At 39.2% G+C, this 16851-nt stretch overlaps 3 protein-coding genes across 3 annotated transcripts; all 3 read right to left on the bottom strand.

The window, feature by feature from the left end:
* Nucleotides 1–4021: 4021 nt before the first annotated feature.
* Nucleotides 4022–6027, bottom strand: LOC126317072 (uncharacterized). Its single transcript, XM_049993050.1, has 3 exons — nt 5946–6027; nt 5455–5703; nt 4022–4284 (listed from the first exon to the last, which is right to left on the bottom strand). Exons 1-3 carry the CDS (start codon nt 6025–6027, stop codon nt 4022–4024), a joined length of 594 nt encoding a protein of 197 aa, XP_049849007.1.
* A 3095-nt stretch (nt 6028–9122) lies between these two features.
* On the bottom strand, nt 9123–9709 carry LOC126317071 (uncharacterized). Its single transcript, XM_049993049.1, has 2 exons — nt 9628–9709; nt 9123–9385 (listed from the first exon to the last, which is right to left on the bottom strand). The coding sequence occupies exons 1-2, from the start codon at nt 9707–9709 to the stop codon at nt 9123–9125; spliced, it is 345 nt and encodes a 114-aa protein (XP_049849006.1).
* Nucleotides 9710–11765: 2056 nt separating this feature from the next.
* On the bottom strand, nt 11766–12352 carry LOC126317070 (uncharacterized). Its single transcript, XM_049993048.1, has 2 exons — nt 12271–12352; nt 11766–12028 (listed from the first exon to the last, which is right to left on the bottom strand). The coding sequence occupies exons 1-2, from the start codon at nt 12350–12352 to the stop codon at nt 11766–11768; spliced, it is 345 nt and encodes a 114-aa protein (XP_049849005.1).
* Between the last annotated feature and the right edge of the window lie 4499 nt (nt 12353–16851).

Raw genomic sequence — 16851 nt, 5'->3', positions numbered from 1 at the left:
TAGGTTAGGTTAGGTTTGGTTAGGTTAGGTTAGCTTTGGTTAGGTTAGGTTAAGTTAGGTTAGGCTAGGCTAGGCTAGGCTAGGCTATGCTAGGTTCGGATAGGCTAGGCTAGGCTAGGATAAGCTAGGCTAGGCTATGCTAGGCTAGGCTACATTAGGCTAGGCTATTCTAGCCTAGGTTAGGTTAGGTTAGGTTAGGTTAGGTTAGGTTAGGTTAGGTTAGGTTAGGTTAGGTTAGGTTAGGTTAGGTTAGGTTAGGTTAGGCTAGGTTAGGTTAGGTTAGGTTAGGTTAGGTTAGGTTAGGTTAGGTTAGTTTAGGTTAGGTTAGGTTAGGTTAGGTTAGGTTAGGTTAGGTTAGGTTAGGTTAGGTTAGGTTAGGTTAGGTTAGGTTAGGTTAGGTTAGGTTAGGTTAGGTTAGGTTAGGTTAGGTTAGGTTAGGTTAGGTTAGGTTAGGTTAGGTTAGGTTAGGTTAGGTTAGGTTAGGTTTGATTAAGTTAGGTTAGGTTAGGTTAGGTTAGGTTAGGTTAGGTTAGGTTAGGTTAGGTTAGGTTATGTTATGTTAGGTTAGGTTAGGTTAGGTTAGGTTAGGTTAGGTTAGGTTAGGTTAGGTAAGCTTAGGTTAGGTTAGGTTAGATTGGGTTAGGTTAGGTTAGGTTGAGGTCATGTCAGATCATGTCAAGTCAGATCATGTGAGGTCAAGTCAGGTCAGGTGAGGTCAGGTTATGTAGGTCAGGTTAGGTTGGTTTATCAGACAGTGTACAATCTGTACTGTTACAGATTTGGTGCTCCGACCACTTCTCAATCCATGTTGGAATCTCCTATTAAGTTATTCGTATTATGGTGGTCGATTAATATTTCTAGCTTTATTTTTTCAATCAATTTACCAAAGACTGACGTTAAGGCAACTGGTCTGTAGTTCTGTGGTTGTTTACTTTCCTCTTTTTTATATAAAGGTTTAACTATACCAAGTTTGAATTTCATCGGAAGAACACCTCCTTCAACTACACAATTTATTAAATGGACTAATGGTATGGCTAACTCCCCCTTGCATTTTTTTAGTAGAAAAGGAGAATATTCATCCCATCCAGCAGAACTTTTATTTTTTAGGCTGTCAATTAGCTATGTTATTTCCTTGATGGTTACTCTAGGTACCTTACAAAAGTCCCGTTCCTTTTCCTTTTTTATATTTAAACTGCCTCTCCAGTTTCACACAAGTATTATTTTCAGTAATGACACATTAGTACAATTATGAGAGGATATATCCTTGTCAAAGTTAATATTATCACACAAATTTATAGTTTCCAAATTAGGAACACTGAGCGACTTTGTTATGCTAAAAAATTAACAAACTTGACATTGCAGTGAGCAATTATTTCCATTTGCTTGCTCTGCAGGCATATATAATTATAACTTCTGTGTTTCGTGTGTATGGCATCTTAGGTTATGTTAGGTCAGGTTATGTTATTTCATGTTAGGATAGGTCAGGTTAATTTTGGTCAGGTGTGGATAGGTTAGGTTGAGTTAGGTTAGGTTAGGTTAGCTTTGGTTAGGTTAGGTAAAGTTAGGTTAGGCTAGGCTAGGCTAGGCTAGGTTAGGTTAGGCTAGGCTAGGGTAGGATAACCTAGGCTACGCTAGGCTAGGCTAGGCTAGGCTACATTAGGCTAGGCTATTCTAGCCTAGGTTAGGTTAGGTTAGGTTAGGTTAGGTTAGGTTAGGTTAGGTTAGGTTAGGTTAGGTTAGGTTAGGTTAGGTTAGGTTAGGTTAGGTTAGGTTAGGTTAGGTTAGGTTAGGTTAGGTTAGGTTAGATTAGGCTAGGCTAGGCTAGGCTAGGTTAGGTTAGGTTAGGTTAGGTTAGGTTAGGTTAGGTTAGGTTAGGTTAGGTTAGGTTAGGTTAGGTTAGGTTAGGTTAGGTTAGGTTAGGTTAGGTTAGGTTAGGTTAGGTTAGGTTAGGTTAGGTTAGGTTAGGTTAGGCTAGGCTAGGCTAGGCTAGGTTAGGTTAGGTTAGGTTAGGTTAGGTTAGGTTAGGTTAGGTTAGGTTAGGTTAGGTTAGGTTAGGTTATGTTAGGTTAGGTTAGGTTAGGTTAGGTTAGGTTAGGTTAGGTTAGGTTAGGTTAGGTTAGGTTAGTTTAGGTTAGGTTAGGTTAGGTTAGGTTAGGTTAGGTTACGTTAGGTTAGGTTAGGTTAGGTTAGGTTAGGTTAGGTTAGGTAAGGTTAGGTTAGTTTAGGTTAGGTTAGGTTAGGTTAGGTTAGGTTAGGTTAGGTTAGGTTAGGTTAGGTTAGGTTAGGTTAGGTTAGGTTAGGTTAGTTTAGGTTAGGTTAGGTTAGGTTAGGTTAGGTTAGGTTAGGTTAGGTTAGGTTAGGTTAGGTTAGGTTAGGTTAGGTTAGTCTAGGTTAGGTTAGTTTAGGTCCAGTCAGGTCAGGTCAGGTCAGGTTAGGTCAGATCAGGTGAGGTCATGTCAGATCATGTCAAGTCAGATCATGTGAGGCCAAGTCAGGTCAGGTGAGGTCAGGTTATGTAGGTCAGGTTAGGTTGGTTTATCAGACAGTGTACAATCTGTACTGTTACAGATTTGGTGCTCCGACCACTTCTCAATCCATGTTGGAATCTCCTATTAAGTTATTCGTATTATGGTGGTCGATTAATATTTCTAGCTTTATTTTTTCAATCAATTTACCAAAGACTGAGGTTAAGGCAACTGGTCTGTAGTTCAGTGGTTGTTTTCTTTCCTCTTTTTTATATAAAGGTTTAACTATACCAAGTTTGAATTTCATCGGAAGAACACCTCCTTCAACTACACAATTTATTAAATGGACTAATGGTATGGCTAACTCCCCCTTGCATTTTTATAGTAGAAAAGGAGAATATTCATCCCATCCAGCAGAACTTTTATTTTTTAGGCTGTCAATTAGCTATGTTATTTCCTTGATGGTTTCTCTAGGTACCTTACAAAAGTCCCGTTTCTTTTCCTTGTTATATTTAAACTGCCTCTCCAGTTTCACACAAGTATTATTTTCAGTAATTACACATTAGTACAATTATGAGAGGATATATCCTTGTCAAAGTTAAAATTATCACACAAATTTATAGTTTCTAAATTAGGAACACTGAGCGACATTGTTATCCTAAAAAATTAACAAACTTGACATTGCAGTGAGCAATTATTTCCATTTGCTTGCTCTGCAGGCATATATAATTATAACTTCTGTGTTTCGTGTGTATGGCATCTGGGGTTATGTTAGGTCAGGTTATGTTATTTCATGTTAGGATAGGTCAGGTTAATTTTGGTCAGGTGTGGTTAGGTTAGGTTGAGTTAGGTTAGGTTAGGTTAGCTTTGGTTAGGTTAGGTTAAGTTAGGTTAGGCTAGGCTAGGCTAGGCTGGGTTAGGTTAGTCTAGGCTAGGGTAGGATAACCTAGGCTACGCTAGGCTAGGCTAGGCTAGGCTACATTAGGCTAGGCTATTCTAGCCTAGGTTAGGTTAGGTTAGGTTAGGTTAGGTTAGGTTAGGTTAGGTTAGGTTAGGTTAGGTTAGGTTAGGTTATGTTAGGTTATGTTAGGTTAGTTTAGGTTAGGTTAGGTTAGGTTAGGTTAGGTTAGGTTAGGTTAGGTTAGGTTAGGTTAGGTTAGGTTAGGTTAGGTTAGGTTAGGTTAGGTTAGGTTAGGTTAGGCTAGGCTAGGTTAGGTTAGGTTAGGTTAGGTTAGGTTAGGTTAGGTTAGGTTAGGTTAGGTTAGGTTAGGTTATGTTAGGTTAAGTTAGGTTAGGTTAGGTTAGGTTAGGTTAGGTTAGGTTAGGTTAGGTTAGGTTAGTTTAGGTTAGGTTAGGTTAGGTTAGGTTAGGTTAGGTTAGGTTACGTTAGGTTAGGTTAGGTTAGGTTAGGTTAGGTTAGGTTAGGATAGGCTAGGTTAGGTTAGTTTAGGTCCGGTCAGGTCAGGTCAGGTCAGGTTAGGACAGATCAGGTGAGGTCATGTCAGGTCATGTCAAGTCAGATCATGTGAGGTCAGGTTAGGTCAGGTCAGGTTAGGTTAGTTTATCAGACAGTGTACAATCCGTACTGTTGCAGATTTGGTGCTCCGACCACTTCTCAATCCATGTTGGAAATCTCCTATTAAGTTATTCGTATTATGGTGGTCGATTAATATTTCAAGCTTTATTTTTTCTATCAATTTACCAAAGACTGAGGTTAAGGCAACTGGTCTGTAGTTCTGTGGTTGTTTTCTTTCCTCTTTTTGATATAAAGGTTTAACTATACCAAGTTTGAATTTCATCGGAAGAACACCTCCTTCAACTACACAATTTATTAAATGGACTAATGGTATGGCTAACTCCCCCTTGCATTTTTTTAGTAGAAAAGGAGAATATTCATCCCATCCAGCAGAACTTTTATTTTTTAGGCTGTCAATTAGCTATGTTATATCCCTGATTTTTACTGTAGGTACCTTACAAGAGTCCCGTTTCTTTTCCTTGTTATATTTAAACCGCCTCTCCAGTTTCACACAAGTATTATTTTCAGTAATGACACATTAGTACAATTGTTGTTGTTGTTGTTGTCTTCAGTCCTGAGACTGGTTTGATGCAGCTCTCCATGCTACTCTATCCTGTGCAAGCTGCTTCATCTCCCAGTACCTACTGCAACCTACATCCTTCTGAATCTGCTTAGTGTACTCATCTCTCGGTCTCCCTCTACGATTTTTACCCTCCACGCTGCCCTCCAATGCTAAATTTGTGATCCCTTGGTGCCTCAAAACATGTCCTACCAACCGATCCCTTCTTCTAGTCAAGTTGTGCCACAAACTTCTCTTCTCCCCAATCCTATTCAATACCTCCTCATTAGTTACGTGATCTATCCACCTTATCTTCAGTATTCTTCTGTAGCACCACATTTCGAAAGCTTCTATTCTCTTCTTGTCCAAACTAGTTATCGTCCATGTTTCACTTCCATACATGGCTACACTCCAAACAAATACTTTCAGAAACGACTTCCTGATACATAAATCTATATTCGATGTTAACAAATTTCTCTTCTTCAGAAACGCTTTCCTTGCCATTGCCAGTCTACATTTTATATCCTCTCTACTTCTCTACTTAGTACAATTATGAGAGGATATATCCTTGTCACAGTTAATATTATCACACAAACACGCGATCTAGTGTTTAGGAACACTGAGCGACATTGTTATCCTAAAAAATTAACAAACTTGACATTGCAGTGAGCAATTATTTCCATTTGCTTGCTCAGTAGGCATATATAATTATAACTGCTGTGTTTCGTGTGTATGGCATCTGAGGTTATGTTAGGTCAGGTTAGGTTAGGTTAGGCTAGGTTAGGTTAGTTTAGGTCCGGTCAGGTCAGGTCAGGTCAGGTTAGGACAGATCAGGTGAGGTCATGTCAGGTCATGTCAAGTCAGATCATGTGAGGTCAGGTTAGGTCAGGTCAGGTTAGGTTAGTTTATCAGACAGTGTACAATCTGTACTGTTACAGATTTGGTGCTCCGACCACTTCTCAATCCATGTTGGAAATCTCCTATTAAGTTATTCGTATTATGGTGGTCGATTAATATTTCAAGCTTTATTTTTTCAATCAATTTACCAAAGACTGAGGTTAAGGCAACTGGTCTGTAGTTCTGTGGTTGTTTTCTTTCCTCTTTTTGATATAAAGGTTTAACTATACCAAGTTTGAATTTCATCGGAAGAACACCTCCTTCAACTACACAATTTATTAAATGGACTAATGGTATGGCTAACTCCCCCTTGCATTTTTTTAGTAGAAAAGGAGAATATTCATCCCATCCAGCAGAACTTTTATTTTTTAGGCTGTCAATTAGCTATGTTATATCCCTGATTTTTACTCTAGGTACCTTACAAGAGTCCCGTTTCTTTTCCTTGTTATATTTAAACTGCCTCTCCAGTTTCACACAAGTATTATTTTCAGTAATGACACATTAGTACAATTATGAGAGGATATATCCTTGTCAAAGTTAATATTATCACACAAATTTATAGTTTCTAAATTAGGAACACTGAGCGACATTGTTATTCTAAAAAATTAACAAACTTGACATTGCAGTGGGCAATTATTTCCATTTGCTTGCTCTGCAGGCATATATAATTATAACTGCTGTGTTTCGTGTGTATGGCATCTGATGTTATGTTAGGTCAGGTTATGTTATTTCATGTTAGGATAGGTCAGGTTAATTTTGGTCAGGTGTGGTTAGGTTAGGTTGAGTTAGGTTAGGTTAGGTTAGCTTTGGATAGGTTAGGTTAAGTTAGGTTAGGCTAGGCTAGGCTAGGCTGGGTTAGGTTATGCTAGGCTAGGATAGGATAACCTAGGCTACGCTAGGCTGGCTAGGCTAGGCTACATTAGGCTAGGCTATTCTAGCCTAGGTTAGGTTAGGTTAGGTTAGGTTAGGTTAGGTTAGGTTAGGTTAGGTTAGGTTAGGTTAGGTTAGGTTAGGTTAGGTTAGGTTAGGTTAGGTTAGGTTAGGTTAGGTTAGGTTAGGTTAGGTTAGGTTAGGTTAGGTTAGGTTAGGTTAGGTTAGGTTAGGTTAGGTTAGGTTAGGTTAGGTTAGGTTAGGTTAGGTTAGGTTAGGTTAGGTTAGGTTAGGTTAGGTTAGGTTAGGTTAGGTTAGGTTAGGTTAGGTTAGGTTAGGTTAGGTTAGGTTAGGTTAGGTTAGGTTAGGTTAGGTTAGGTTAGGTTAGGTTAGGTTAGGTTAGGTTAGGTTAGGTTAGGTTAGGTTAGGTTAGGTTAGGTTAGGTTAGGTTAGGTTAGGTTAGGTTAGGTTAGGTTAGGTTAGGTTAGGTTAGGTTAGGTTAGGTTAGGTTAGGTTAGGTTAGGTTAGGTTAGGTTAGGTTAGGTTAGGTTAGGTTAGGTTAGGTTAGGTTAGGTTAGGTTAGGTTAGGTTAGGTTAGGTTAGGTTAGGTTAGGTTAGGTTAGGTTAGGTTAGGTTAGGTTAGGTTAGGTTAGGTTAGGTTAGGTTAGGTTAGGTTAGGTTAGGTTAGGTTAGGTTAGGTTAGGTTAGGTTAGGTTAGGTTAGGTTAGGTTAGGTTAGGTTAGGTTAGGTTAGGTTAGGTTAGGTTAGGTTAGGTTAGGTTAGGTTAGGTTAGGTTAGGTTAGGTTAGGTTAGGTTAGGTTAGGTTAGGTTAGGTTAGGTTAGGTTAGGTTAGGTTAGGTTAGGTTAGGTTAGGTTAGGTTAGGTTAGGTTAGGTTAGGTTAGGTTAGGTTAGGTTAGGTTAGGTTAGGTTAGGTTAGGTTAGGTTAGGTTAGGTTAGGTTAGGTTAGGTTAGGTTAGGTTAGGTTAGGTTAGGTTAGGTTAGGTTAGGTTAGGTTAGGTTAGGTTAGGTTAGGTTAGGTTAGGTTAGGTTAGGTTAGGTTAGGTTAGGTTAGGTTAGGTTAGGTTAGGTTAGGTTAGGTTAGGTTAGGTTAGGTTAGGTTAGGTTAGGTTAGGTTAGGTTAGGTTAGGTTAGGTTAGGTTAGGTTAGGTTAGGTTAGGTTAGGTTAGGTTAGGTTAGGTTAGGTTAGGTTAGGTTAGGTTAGGTTAGGTTAGGTTAGGTTAGGTTAGGTTAGGTTAGGTTAGGTTAGGTTAGGTTAGGTTAGGTTAGGTTAGGTTAGGTTAGGTTAGGTTAGGTTAGGTTAGTCTAGGTTAGGTTAGTTTAGGTCCAGTCAGGTCAGGTCAGGTCAGGTTAGGTCAGATCAGGTGAGGTCATGTCAGATCATGTCAAGTCAGATCATGTGAGGTCAAGTCAGGTCAGGTGAGGTCAGGTTATGTAGGTCAGGTTAGGTTGGTTTATCAGACAGTGTACAATCTGTACTGTTACAGATTTGGTGCTCCGACCACTTCTCAATCCATGTTGGAATCTCCTATTAAGTTATTCGTATTATGGTGGTCGATTAATATTTCTAGCTTTATTTTTTCAATCAATTTACCAAAGACTGAGGTTAAGGCAACTGGTCTGTAGTTCAGTGGTTGTTTTCTTTCCTCTTTTTTATATAAAGGTTTAACTATACCAAGTTTGAATTTCATCGGAAGAACACCTCCTTCAACTACACAATTTATTAAATGGACTAATGGTATGTCTAACTCCCCCTTGCATTTTTATAGTAGAAAAGGAGAATATTCATCCCATCCAGCAGAACTTTTATTTTTTAGGCTGTCAATTAGCTATGTTATTTCCTTGATGGTTTCTCTAGGTACCTTACAAAAGTCCCGTTTCTTTTCCTTGTTATATTTAAACTGCCTCTCCAGTTTCACACAAGTATTATTTTCAGTAATTACACATTAGTACAATTATGAGAGGATATATCCTTGTCAAAGTTAATATTATCACACAAATTTATAGTTTCTAAATTAGGAACACTGAGCGACATTGTTATCCTAAAAAATTAACAAACTTGACATTGCAGTGAGCAAATTATTTCCATTTGCTTGCTCTGCAGGCATATATAATTATAACTTCTGTGTTTCGTGTGTATGGCATCTGGGGTTATGTTAGGTCAGGTTATGTTATTTCATGTTAGGATAGGTCAGGTTAATTTTGGTCAGGTGTGGTTAGGTTAGGTTGAGTTAGGTTAGGTTAGGTTAGCTTTGGTTAGGTTAGGTTAAGTTAGGTTAGGCTAGGCTAGGCTAGGCTGGGTTAGGTTAGTCTAGGCTAGGGTAGGATAACCTAGGCTACGCTAGGCTAGGCTAGGCTAGGCTACATTAGGCTAGGCTATTCTAGCCTAGGTTAGGTTAGGTTAGGTTAGGTTAGGTTAGGTTAGGTTAGGTTAGGTTAGGTTAGGTTAGGTTAGGTTAGGTTAGGTTAGGTTAGGTTATGTTAGGTTATGTTAGGTTAGTTTAGGTTAGGTTAGGTTAGGTTATGTTAGGTTAGGTTAGGTTAGGTTAGGTTAGGTTAGGTTAGGTTAGGTTAGGTTAGTTTAGGTTAGGTTAGGTTAGGTTAGGTTAGGTTAGGTTAGGTTACGTTAGGTTAGGTTAGGTTAGGTTAGGTTAGGTTAGGTTAGGATAGGCTAGGTTAGGTTAGTTTAGGTCCGGTCAGGTCAGGTCAGGTCAGGTTAGGACAGATCAGGTGAGGTCATGTCAGGTCATGTCAAGTCAGATCATGTGAGGTCAGGTTAGGTCAGGTCAGGTTAGGTTAGTTTATCAGACAGTGTACAATCCGTACTGTTGCAGATTTGGTGCTCCGACCACTTCTCAATCCATGTTGGAAATCTCCTATTAAGTTATTCGTATTATGGTGGTCGATTAATATTTCGAGCTTTATTTTTTCTATCAATTTACCAAAGACTGAGGTTAAGGCAACTGGTCTGTAGTTCTGTGGTTGTTTTCTTTCCTCTTTTTGATATAAAGGTTTAACTATACCAAGTTTGAATTTCATCGGAAGAACACCTCCTTCAACTACACAATTTATTAAATGGACTAATGGTATGGCTAACTCCCCCTTGCATTTTTTTAGTAGAAAAGGAGAATATTCATCCCATCCAGCAGAACTTTTATTTTTTAGGCTGTCAATTAGCTATGTTATATCCCTGATTTTTACTGTAGGTACCTTACAAGAGTCCCGTTTCTTTTCCTTGTTATATTTAAACCGCCTCTCCAGTTTCACACAAGTATTATTTTCAGTAATGACACATTAGTACAATTATGAGAGGATATGTCCTTGTCAAAGTTAATATTATCACACAAATTTATAGTTTCTAAATTAGGAACACTGAGCGACATTGTTATCCTAAAAAATTAACAAACTTGACATTGCAGTGAGCAATTATTTCCATTTGCTTGCTCAGTAGGCATATATAATTATAACTGCTGTGTTTCGTGTGTATGGCATCTGAGGTTATGTTAGGTCAGGTTAGGTTAGGTTAGGCTAGGTTAGGTTAGTTTAGGTCCGGTCAGGTCAGGTCAGGTCAGGTTAGGACAGATCAGGTGAGGTCATGTCAGGTCATGTCAAGTCAGATCATGTGAGGTCAGGTTAGGTCAGGTCAGGTTAGGTTAGTTTATCAGACAGTGTACAATCTGTACTGTTGCAGATTTGGTGCTCCGACCACTTCTCAATCCATGTTGGAAATCTCCTATTAAGTTATTCGTATTATGGTGGTCGATTAATATTTCAAGCTTTATTTTTTCAATCAATTTACCAAAGACTGAGGTTAAGGCAACTGGTCTGTAGTTCTGTGGTTGTTTTCTTTCCTCTTTTTGATATAAAGGTTTAACTATACCAAGTTTGAATTTCATCGGAAGAACACCTCCTTCAACTACACAATTTATTAAATGGACTAATGGTATGGCTAACTCCCCCTTGCATTTTTTTAGTAGAAAAGGAGAATATTCATCCCATCCAGCAGAACTTTTATTTTTTAGGCTGTCAATTAGCTATGTTATATCCCTGATTTTTACTCTAGGTACCTTACAAGAGTCCCGTTTCTTTTCCTTGTTATATTTAAACTGCCTCTCCAGTTTCACACAAGTATTATTTTCAGTAATGACACATTAGTACAATTATGAGAGGATATATCCTTGTCAAAGTTAATATTATCACACAAATTTATAGTTTCTAAATTAGGAACACTGAGCGACATTGTTATTCTAAAAAATTAACAAACTTGACATTGCAGTGGGCAATTATTTCCATTTGCTTGCTCTGCAGGCATATATAATTATAACTGCTGTGTTTCGTGTGTATGGCATCTGATGTTATGTTAGGTCAGGTTATGTTATTTCATGTTAGGATAGGTCAGGTTAATTTTGGTCAGGTGTGGTTAGGTTAGGTTGAGTTAGGTTAGGTTAGGTTAGCTTTGGATAGGTTAGGTTAAGTTAGGTTAGGCTAGGCTAGGCTAGGCTGGGTTAGGTTATGCTAGGCTAGGATAGGATAACCTAGGCTACGCTAGGCTGGCTAGGCTAGGCTACATTAGGCTAGGCTATTCTAGCCTAGGTTAGGTTAGGTTAGGTTAGGTTAGGTTAGGTTAGGTTAGGTTAGGTTAGGTTAGGTTAGGTTAGGTTAGGTTAGGTTAGCTTAGGTTAGGTTAGGTTAGGTTAGGTTAGGTTAGGTTAGGTTAGGTTAGGTTAGGTTAGGTTAGGTTAGGTTAGGTTAGGTTAGGTTAGGTTAGGTTAGGTTAGGTTAGGTTAGGTTAGGTTAGGTTAGGTTAGGTTAGGTTAGGTTAGGTTAGGTTAGGTTAGGTTAGGTTAGGTTAGGTTAGGTTAGGTTAGGTTAGGTTAGGTTAGGTTAGGTTAGGTTAGGTTAGGTTAGGTTAGGTTAGGTTAGGTTAGGTTAGGTTAGGTTAGGTTAGGTTAGGTTAGGTTAGGTTAGGTTAGGTTAGGTTAGGTTAGGTTAGGTTAGGTTAGGTTAGGTTAGGTTAGGTTAGGTTAGGTTAGGTTAGGTTAGGTTAGGTTAGGTTAGGTTAGGTTAGGTTAGGTTAGGTTAGGTTAGGTTAGGTTAGGTTAGGTTAGGTTAGGTTAGGTTAGGTTAGGTTAGGTTAGGTTAGGTTAGGTTAGGTTAGGTTAGGTTAGGTTAGGTTAGGTTAGGTTAGGTTAGGTTAGGTTAGGTTAGGTTAGGTTAGGTTAGGTTAGGTTAGGTTAGGTTAGGGTAGGTAAGCTTAGGTTAGGTTAGGTTAGATTAGGTTAGGTTAGGTTAGGTTAGTCTAGGTTAGGTTAGTCTAGGTTAAGTTAGTTTAGGTCCTGTCAGGTCAGGTCAGGTCAGGTTAGGACAGATCAGGTCAGGTCATGTCAGGTCATGTCAAGTCAGATCATGTGAGGTCAGGTTAGGTCAGGTAAGGTTAGGTTAGTTTATCAGACAGTGTACAATCTGTACTGTTGCAGATTTGGTGCTCCGACCAATTCTCAATCCATGTTGGAAATCTCCTATTAAGTTATTCGTATTATGGTGGTCGATTAATATTTCAAGCTTTATTTTTTCAATCAATTTACCAAAGACTGACGTTAAGGCAACTGGTCTGTAGTTCATTGGTTGTTTTCTTTCCTCTTTTTGATATAAAGGTTTAACTATACCAAGTTTGGATTTCATCGGAAGAACACCTCCTTCAACTACACAATTTATTAAATGGACTAATGGTATGGCTAACTCCCCCTTGCATTTTTTTAGTAGAAAAGGAGAATATTCATCCCATCCAGCAGAACTTTTATTTTTTAGGCTGTCAATTAGCTATGTTATATCCCTAATTTTTACTGTAGGTACCTTACAAGATTCCCATTTCTTTTCTTTGTTATATTTAAACCGCCTCTCCAGTTTCACACAAGTATTATTTTCAGTAATGACACATTAGTACAATTATGAGAGGATATATCCTTGTCAAAGTTAATATTATCACACAAATTTATAGTTTCTAAATTAGGAACACTGAGCGACATTGTTATTCTAAAAAATTAACAAACTTGACATTGCAGTGGGCAATTATTTCCATTTGCTTGCTCTGCAGGCATATATAATTATAACTGCTGTGTTTCGTGTGTATGGCATCTGAGGTTATGTTAGGTCAGGTTATGTTATTTCATGTTAGGATAGGTCAGGTTAATTTTTGTCAGGTGTGGTTAGGTTAGGTTGAGTTAGGTTAGGTTAGGTTAGCTTTGGATAGATTAGGTTAAGTTAGGTTAGGCTAGGCTGGGCTAGGCTAGGTTAGGTTAGGCTAGGCTAGGGTAGGATAACCTAGGCTACGCTAGGCTAGGCTAGGCTAGGCTACATTAGGCTAGGTTATTCTAGCCTAGGTCAGGTCAGGTCAGGTCAGGTCAGGTCAGGTCAGGTCAGGTCAGGTCAGGTCAGGTCAGGTCAGGTCAGGTCAGGTCAGGTCAGGTCAGGTCAGGTCAGGTCAGGTCAGGTCAGGTCAGGTCAGGTCAGGTCAGGTCAGGTCAGGTCAGGTCAGGTCAGGTCAGGTCAGGTCAGGTCAGGTCAGGTCAGGTCAGGTCAGGTCAGGTCAGGTCAGGTCAGGTCAGGTCAGGTCAGGTCAGGTCAGGTCAGGTCAGGTCAGGTCAGGTCAGGTCAGGTCAGGTCAGGTCAGGTCAGGTCAGGTCAGGTCAGGTCAGGTCAGGTTAGGTTAGGTTAGGTTAGGTCAGGTTAGGTTAGGTTAGGTTAGGTTAGGTTAGGTTAGGTTAGGTTAGGTTAGGTTAGGTTAGGTTAGGTTAGGTTAGGTTAGGTTAGGTTAGGTTAGGTTAGGTTAGGTTAGGTTAGGTTAGGGTAGGTAAGCTTAGGTTAGGTTGGGTTAGATTAGGTTAGGTTAGGTTAGGTTAGTCTAGGTTAAGTTAGTTTAGGTCCTGTCAGGTCAGGTCAGGTCAGGTTAGGACAGATCAGGTGAGGTCATATCAGGTCATGTCAAGTCAGATCATGTGAGGTCAGGTTAGGTCAGGTAAGGTTAGGTTAGTTTATCAGACAGTGTACAATCTGTACTGTTGCAGATTTGGTGCTCCGACCAATTCTCAATCCATGTTGGAAATCTCCTATTAAGTTATTCGTATCATGGTGGTCGATTAATATTTCAAGCTTTATTTTTTCAATCAATTTACCAAAGACTGACGTTAAGGCAACTGGTCTGTAGTTCATTGGTTGTTTTCTTTCCTCTTTTTGATATAAAGGTTTAACTATACCAAGTTTGAATTTCATCGGAAGAACACCTCCTTCAACTACACAATTTATTAAATGGACTAATGGTATGGCTAACTCCCCCTTGCATTTTTTTAGTAGAAAAGGAGAATATTCATCCCATCCAGCAGAACTTTTATTTTTTAGGCTGTCAATTAGCTATGTTATATCCCTAATTTTTACTGTAGGTACCTTACAAGAGTACCGTTTCTTTTCTTTGTTATATTTAAACCGCCTCTCCAGTTTCACACAAGTATTATTTTCAGTAATGACACATTAGTACAATTATGAGAGGATATATCCTTGTCAAAGTTAATATTATCACACAAATTTATAGTTTCTAAATTAGGAACACTGAGCGACTTTGTTATCCTAAAAAATTAACAAACTTGACATTGCAGTGAGCAATTATTTCCATTTGCTTGCTCTGCAGGCATATATAATTATAACTGCTGTGTTTCGTGTGTATGGCATCTGAGGTTATGTTAGGTCAGGTTATGTTATTTCATGTTAGGATAGGTCAGGTTAATTTTGGTCAGGTGTGGTTAGGTTAGGTTGAGTTAGGTTAGGTTAGGTTAGCTTTGGATAGGTTAGGTTAAGTTAGGTTAGGCTAGGCTAGGCTAGGCTGGGTTAGGTTATGCTAGGCTAGGATAGGATAACCTAGGCTACGCTAGGCTAGGCTAGGCTAGGCTACATTAGGCTAGGTTATTCTAGCCTAGGTTAGGTTAGGTTAGGTTAGGTTAGTTTAGGTTAGGTTAGGTTAGGTTAGGTTGGGTTAGGTTAGGTTAGGTTAGGTTAGGTTAGGTTAGGTTAGGTTAGGTTAGGTTAGGTTAGGTTAGGTTAGGTTAGGTTAGGTTAGGTTAGGTTAGGTTAGGTTAGGTTAGGTTAGGTTAGGTTAGGTTAGGTTAGGTTAGGTTAGGTTAGGTTAGGTTAGGTTAGGTTAGGTTAGGTTAGGTTAGGTTAGGTTAGGTTAGGTTAGGTTAGGTTAGGTTAGGTTAGGTTAGGTTAGGTTAGGTTAGGTTAGGTTAGGTTAGGTTAGGTTAGGTTAGGTTAGGTTAGGTTAGGTTAGGTTAGGTTAGGTTAGGTTAGGTTAGGTTAGGTTAGGTTAGGTTAGGTTAGGTTAGGTTAGGTTAGGGTGGGTAAGCTTAGGTTAGGTTAGGTTAGATTAGGTTAGGTTAGGTTAGGTTAGTCTAGGTTAAGTTAGTTTAGGTCCTGTCAGGTCAGGTCAGGTCAGGTTAGGACAGATCAGGTGAGGTCATGTCAGGTCATGTCAAGTCAGATCATGTGAGGTCAGGTTAGGTCAGGTAAGGTTAGGTTAGTTTATCAGACAGTGTACAATCTGTACTGTTGCAGATTTGGTGCTCCGACCAATTCTCAATCCATGTTGGAAATCTCCTATTAAGTTATTCGTATTATGGTGGTCGATTAATATTTCAAGCTTTATTTTTTCAATCAATTTACCAAAGACTGACGTTAAGGCAACTGGTCTGTAGTTCATTGGTTGTTTTCTTTCCTCTTTTTGATATAAAGGTTTAACTATACCAAGTTTGAATTTCATCGGAAGAACACCTCCTTCAACTACACAATTTATTAAATGGACTAATGGTATGGCTAACTCCCCCTTGCATTTTTTTAGTAGAAAAGGAGAATATTCATCCCATCCAGCAGAACTTTTATTCTTTAGGCTGTCAATTAGCTATGTTATATCCCTGATTTTTACTGTAGGTACCTTACAAGAGTCCCGTTTCTTTTCCTTGTTATATTTAAACTGCCTCTCCAGTTTCACACAAGTATTATTTTCAGTAATGACACATTAGTACAATTATGAGAGGATATATCCTTGTCAAAGTTAATATTATCACACAAATTTATAGTTTCTAAATTAGGAACACTGAGCGACATTGTTATCCTAAAAAATTAACAAACTTGACATTGCAGTGAGCAATTATTTCCATTTGCTTGCTCTGCAGGCATATATAATTATAACTGCTGTGTTTCGTGTGTATGGCATCTGAGGTTATGTTAGGTCAGGTTATGTTATTTCATGTTAGGATAGGTCAGGTTAATTTTGGTCAGGTGTGGTTAGGTTAGGTTGAGTTAGGTTAGGTTAGGTTAGCTTTGGATAGATTAGGTAAAGTTAGGTTAGGCTAGGCTAGGCTAGGCTAGTTTAGGTTAGGCTAGGCTAGGGTAGGATAACCTAGGCTATGCTAGGCTAGGCTAGGCTAGGCTACATTAGGCTAGGTTATTCTAGCCTAGGTTAGGTTAGGTTAGGTTAGGTTAGGTTAGGTTAGGTTAGGTTAGGTTAGGTTAGGTTAGGTTAGGTTAGGTTAGGTTAGGTTAGGTTAGGTTAGGTTAGGTTAGGTTAGGTTAGGCTAGGTTAGGTTAGGTGAGGTTAGGTTAGGTTAGGTTAGGTCAGGTCAGTTCAGGTCAGGTCAGGTCAGGTCAGGTCAGGTCAGGTCAGGTCAGGTCAGGTCAGGTCAGGTCAGGTCATGTCATGTCAGGTCAGGTCAGGTCAGGTCAGGTCAGGTCAGGTCAGGTCAGGTCAGGTCAGGTCAGGTCAGGTCAGGTCAGGTCAGGTCAGGTCAGGTCAGGTCAGGTCAGGTCAGGTCAGGTCAGGTCAGGTCAGGTTAGGTTAGGTCAGGTCAGGTTAGGTTAGGTTAGGTTAGTTTAGGTTAGGTTAGGTTAGGTTAGGTTAGGTTAGGTTAGGTTAGGTTAGGTTAGGTTAGGTTAGGTTAGGTTAGGTTAGGTTAGGTTAGGGTAGGTTAGGTTAGGTTACGTTAGGTTTGATTAATTTAGGTTAGGTAAGCTTAGGTTAGGTTAGGTTAGGTTAGGTTAGGTTAGGCTAGGTTAGGTTAGTTTAGGTCCGGTCAGGTCAGGTCAGGTCAGGTTAGGACAGATCAGGTGAGGTCATGTCAGGTCATGTCAAGTCAGATCATGTGAGGTCAGGTTAGGTCAGGTCAGGTTAGGTTAGTTTATCAGACAGTGTACAATCTGTACTGTTGCAGATTTGGTGCTCCGACCACTTCTCAATCCATGTTGGAAATCTCCTATTAAGTTATTCGTATTATGGTGGTCGATTAATATTTTAAGCTTTATTTTTTCAATCAATTTACCAAAGACTGAGGTTAAGGCAACTGGTCTGTAGTTCTGTGGTTGTTTTCTTTCCTCTTTTTGATATAAAGGTTTAACTATACCAAGTTTGAATTTCATCGGAAGAACACCTCCTTCAACTACACAATTTATTAAATGGACTAATGGTATGGCTAACTCCACCTTG

The sequence above is a fragment of the Schistocerca gregaria genome, unplaced genomic scaffold, assembly GCF_023897955.1.
Source record: "Schistocerca gregaria isolate iqSchGreg1 unplaced genomic scaffold, iqSchGreg1.2 ptg000619l, whole genome shotgun sequence".
In the NCBI taxonomy this organism is placed as follows: domain Eukaryota; kingdom Metazoa; phylum Arthropoda; class Insecta; order Orthoptera; family Acrididae; genus Schistocerca; species Schistocerca gregaria.
The sequence above is the reverse complement of the archived record's forward strand: the minus strand, read 5'-3'. Positions and strand labels throughout refer to the sequence as shown.

Excerpts from the sequence above, each read along its gene's own strand:
- LOC126317071 (XM_049993049.1), bottom strand. The coding sequence starts at position 9,709 with ATGTCGCTCAGTGTTCCTAATTTAGAAACTATAAATTTGTGTGATAAT. Across the intron at positions 9,386-9,627 it reads GGACATATCCTCTCATAATT|TTGAAGGAGGTGTTCTTCCG; the intron begins GTACTAATGTGT and ends TAAATTGTGTAG.
- LOC126317070 (XM_049993048.1), bottom strand. The coding sequence starts at position 12,352 with ATGTCGCTCAGTGTTCCTAATTTAGAAACTATAAATTTGTGTGATAAT. Across the intron at positions 12,029-12,270 it reads GGATATATCCTCTCATAATT|TTGAAGGAGGTGTTCTTCCG; the intron begins GTACTAATGTGT and ends TAAATTGTGTAG.
- LOC126317072 (XM_049993050.1), bottom strand. The coding sequence starts at position 6,027 with ATGTCGCTCAGTGTTCCTAATTTAGAAACTATAAATTTGTGTGATAAT. Across the intron at positions 5,704-5,945 it reads GGATATATCCTCTCATAATT|TTGAAGGAGGTGTTCTTCCG; the intron begins GTACTAATGTGT and ends TAAATTGTGTAG. Across the intron at positions 4,285-5,454 it reads AACAGTACAGATTGTACACT|TTGAAGGAGGTGTTCTTCCG; the intron begins GTCTGATAAACT and ends TAAATTGTGTAG.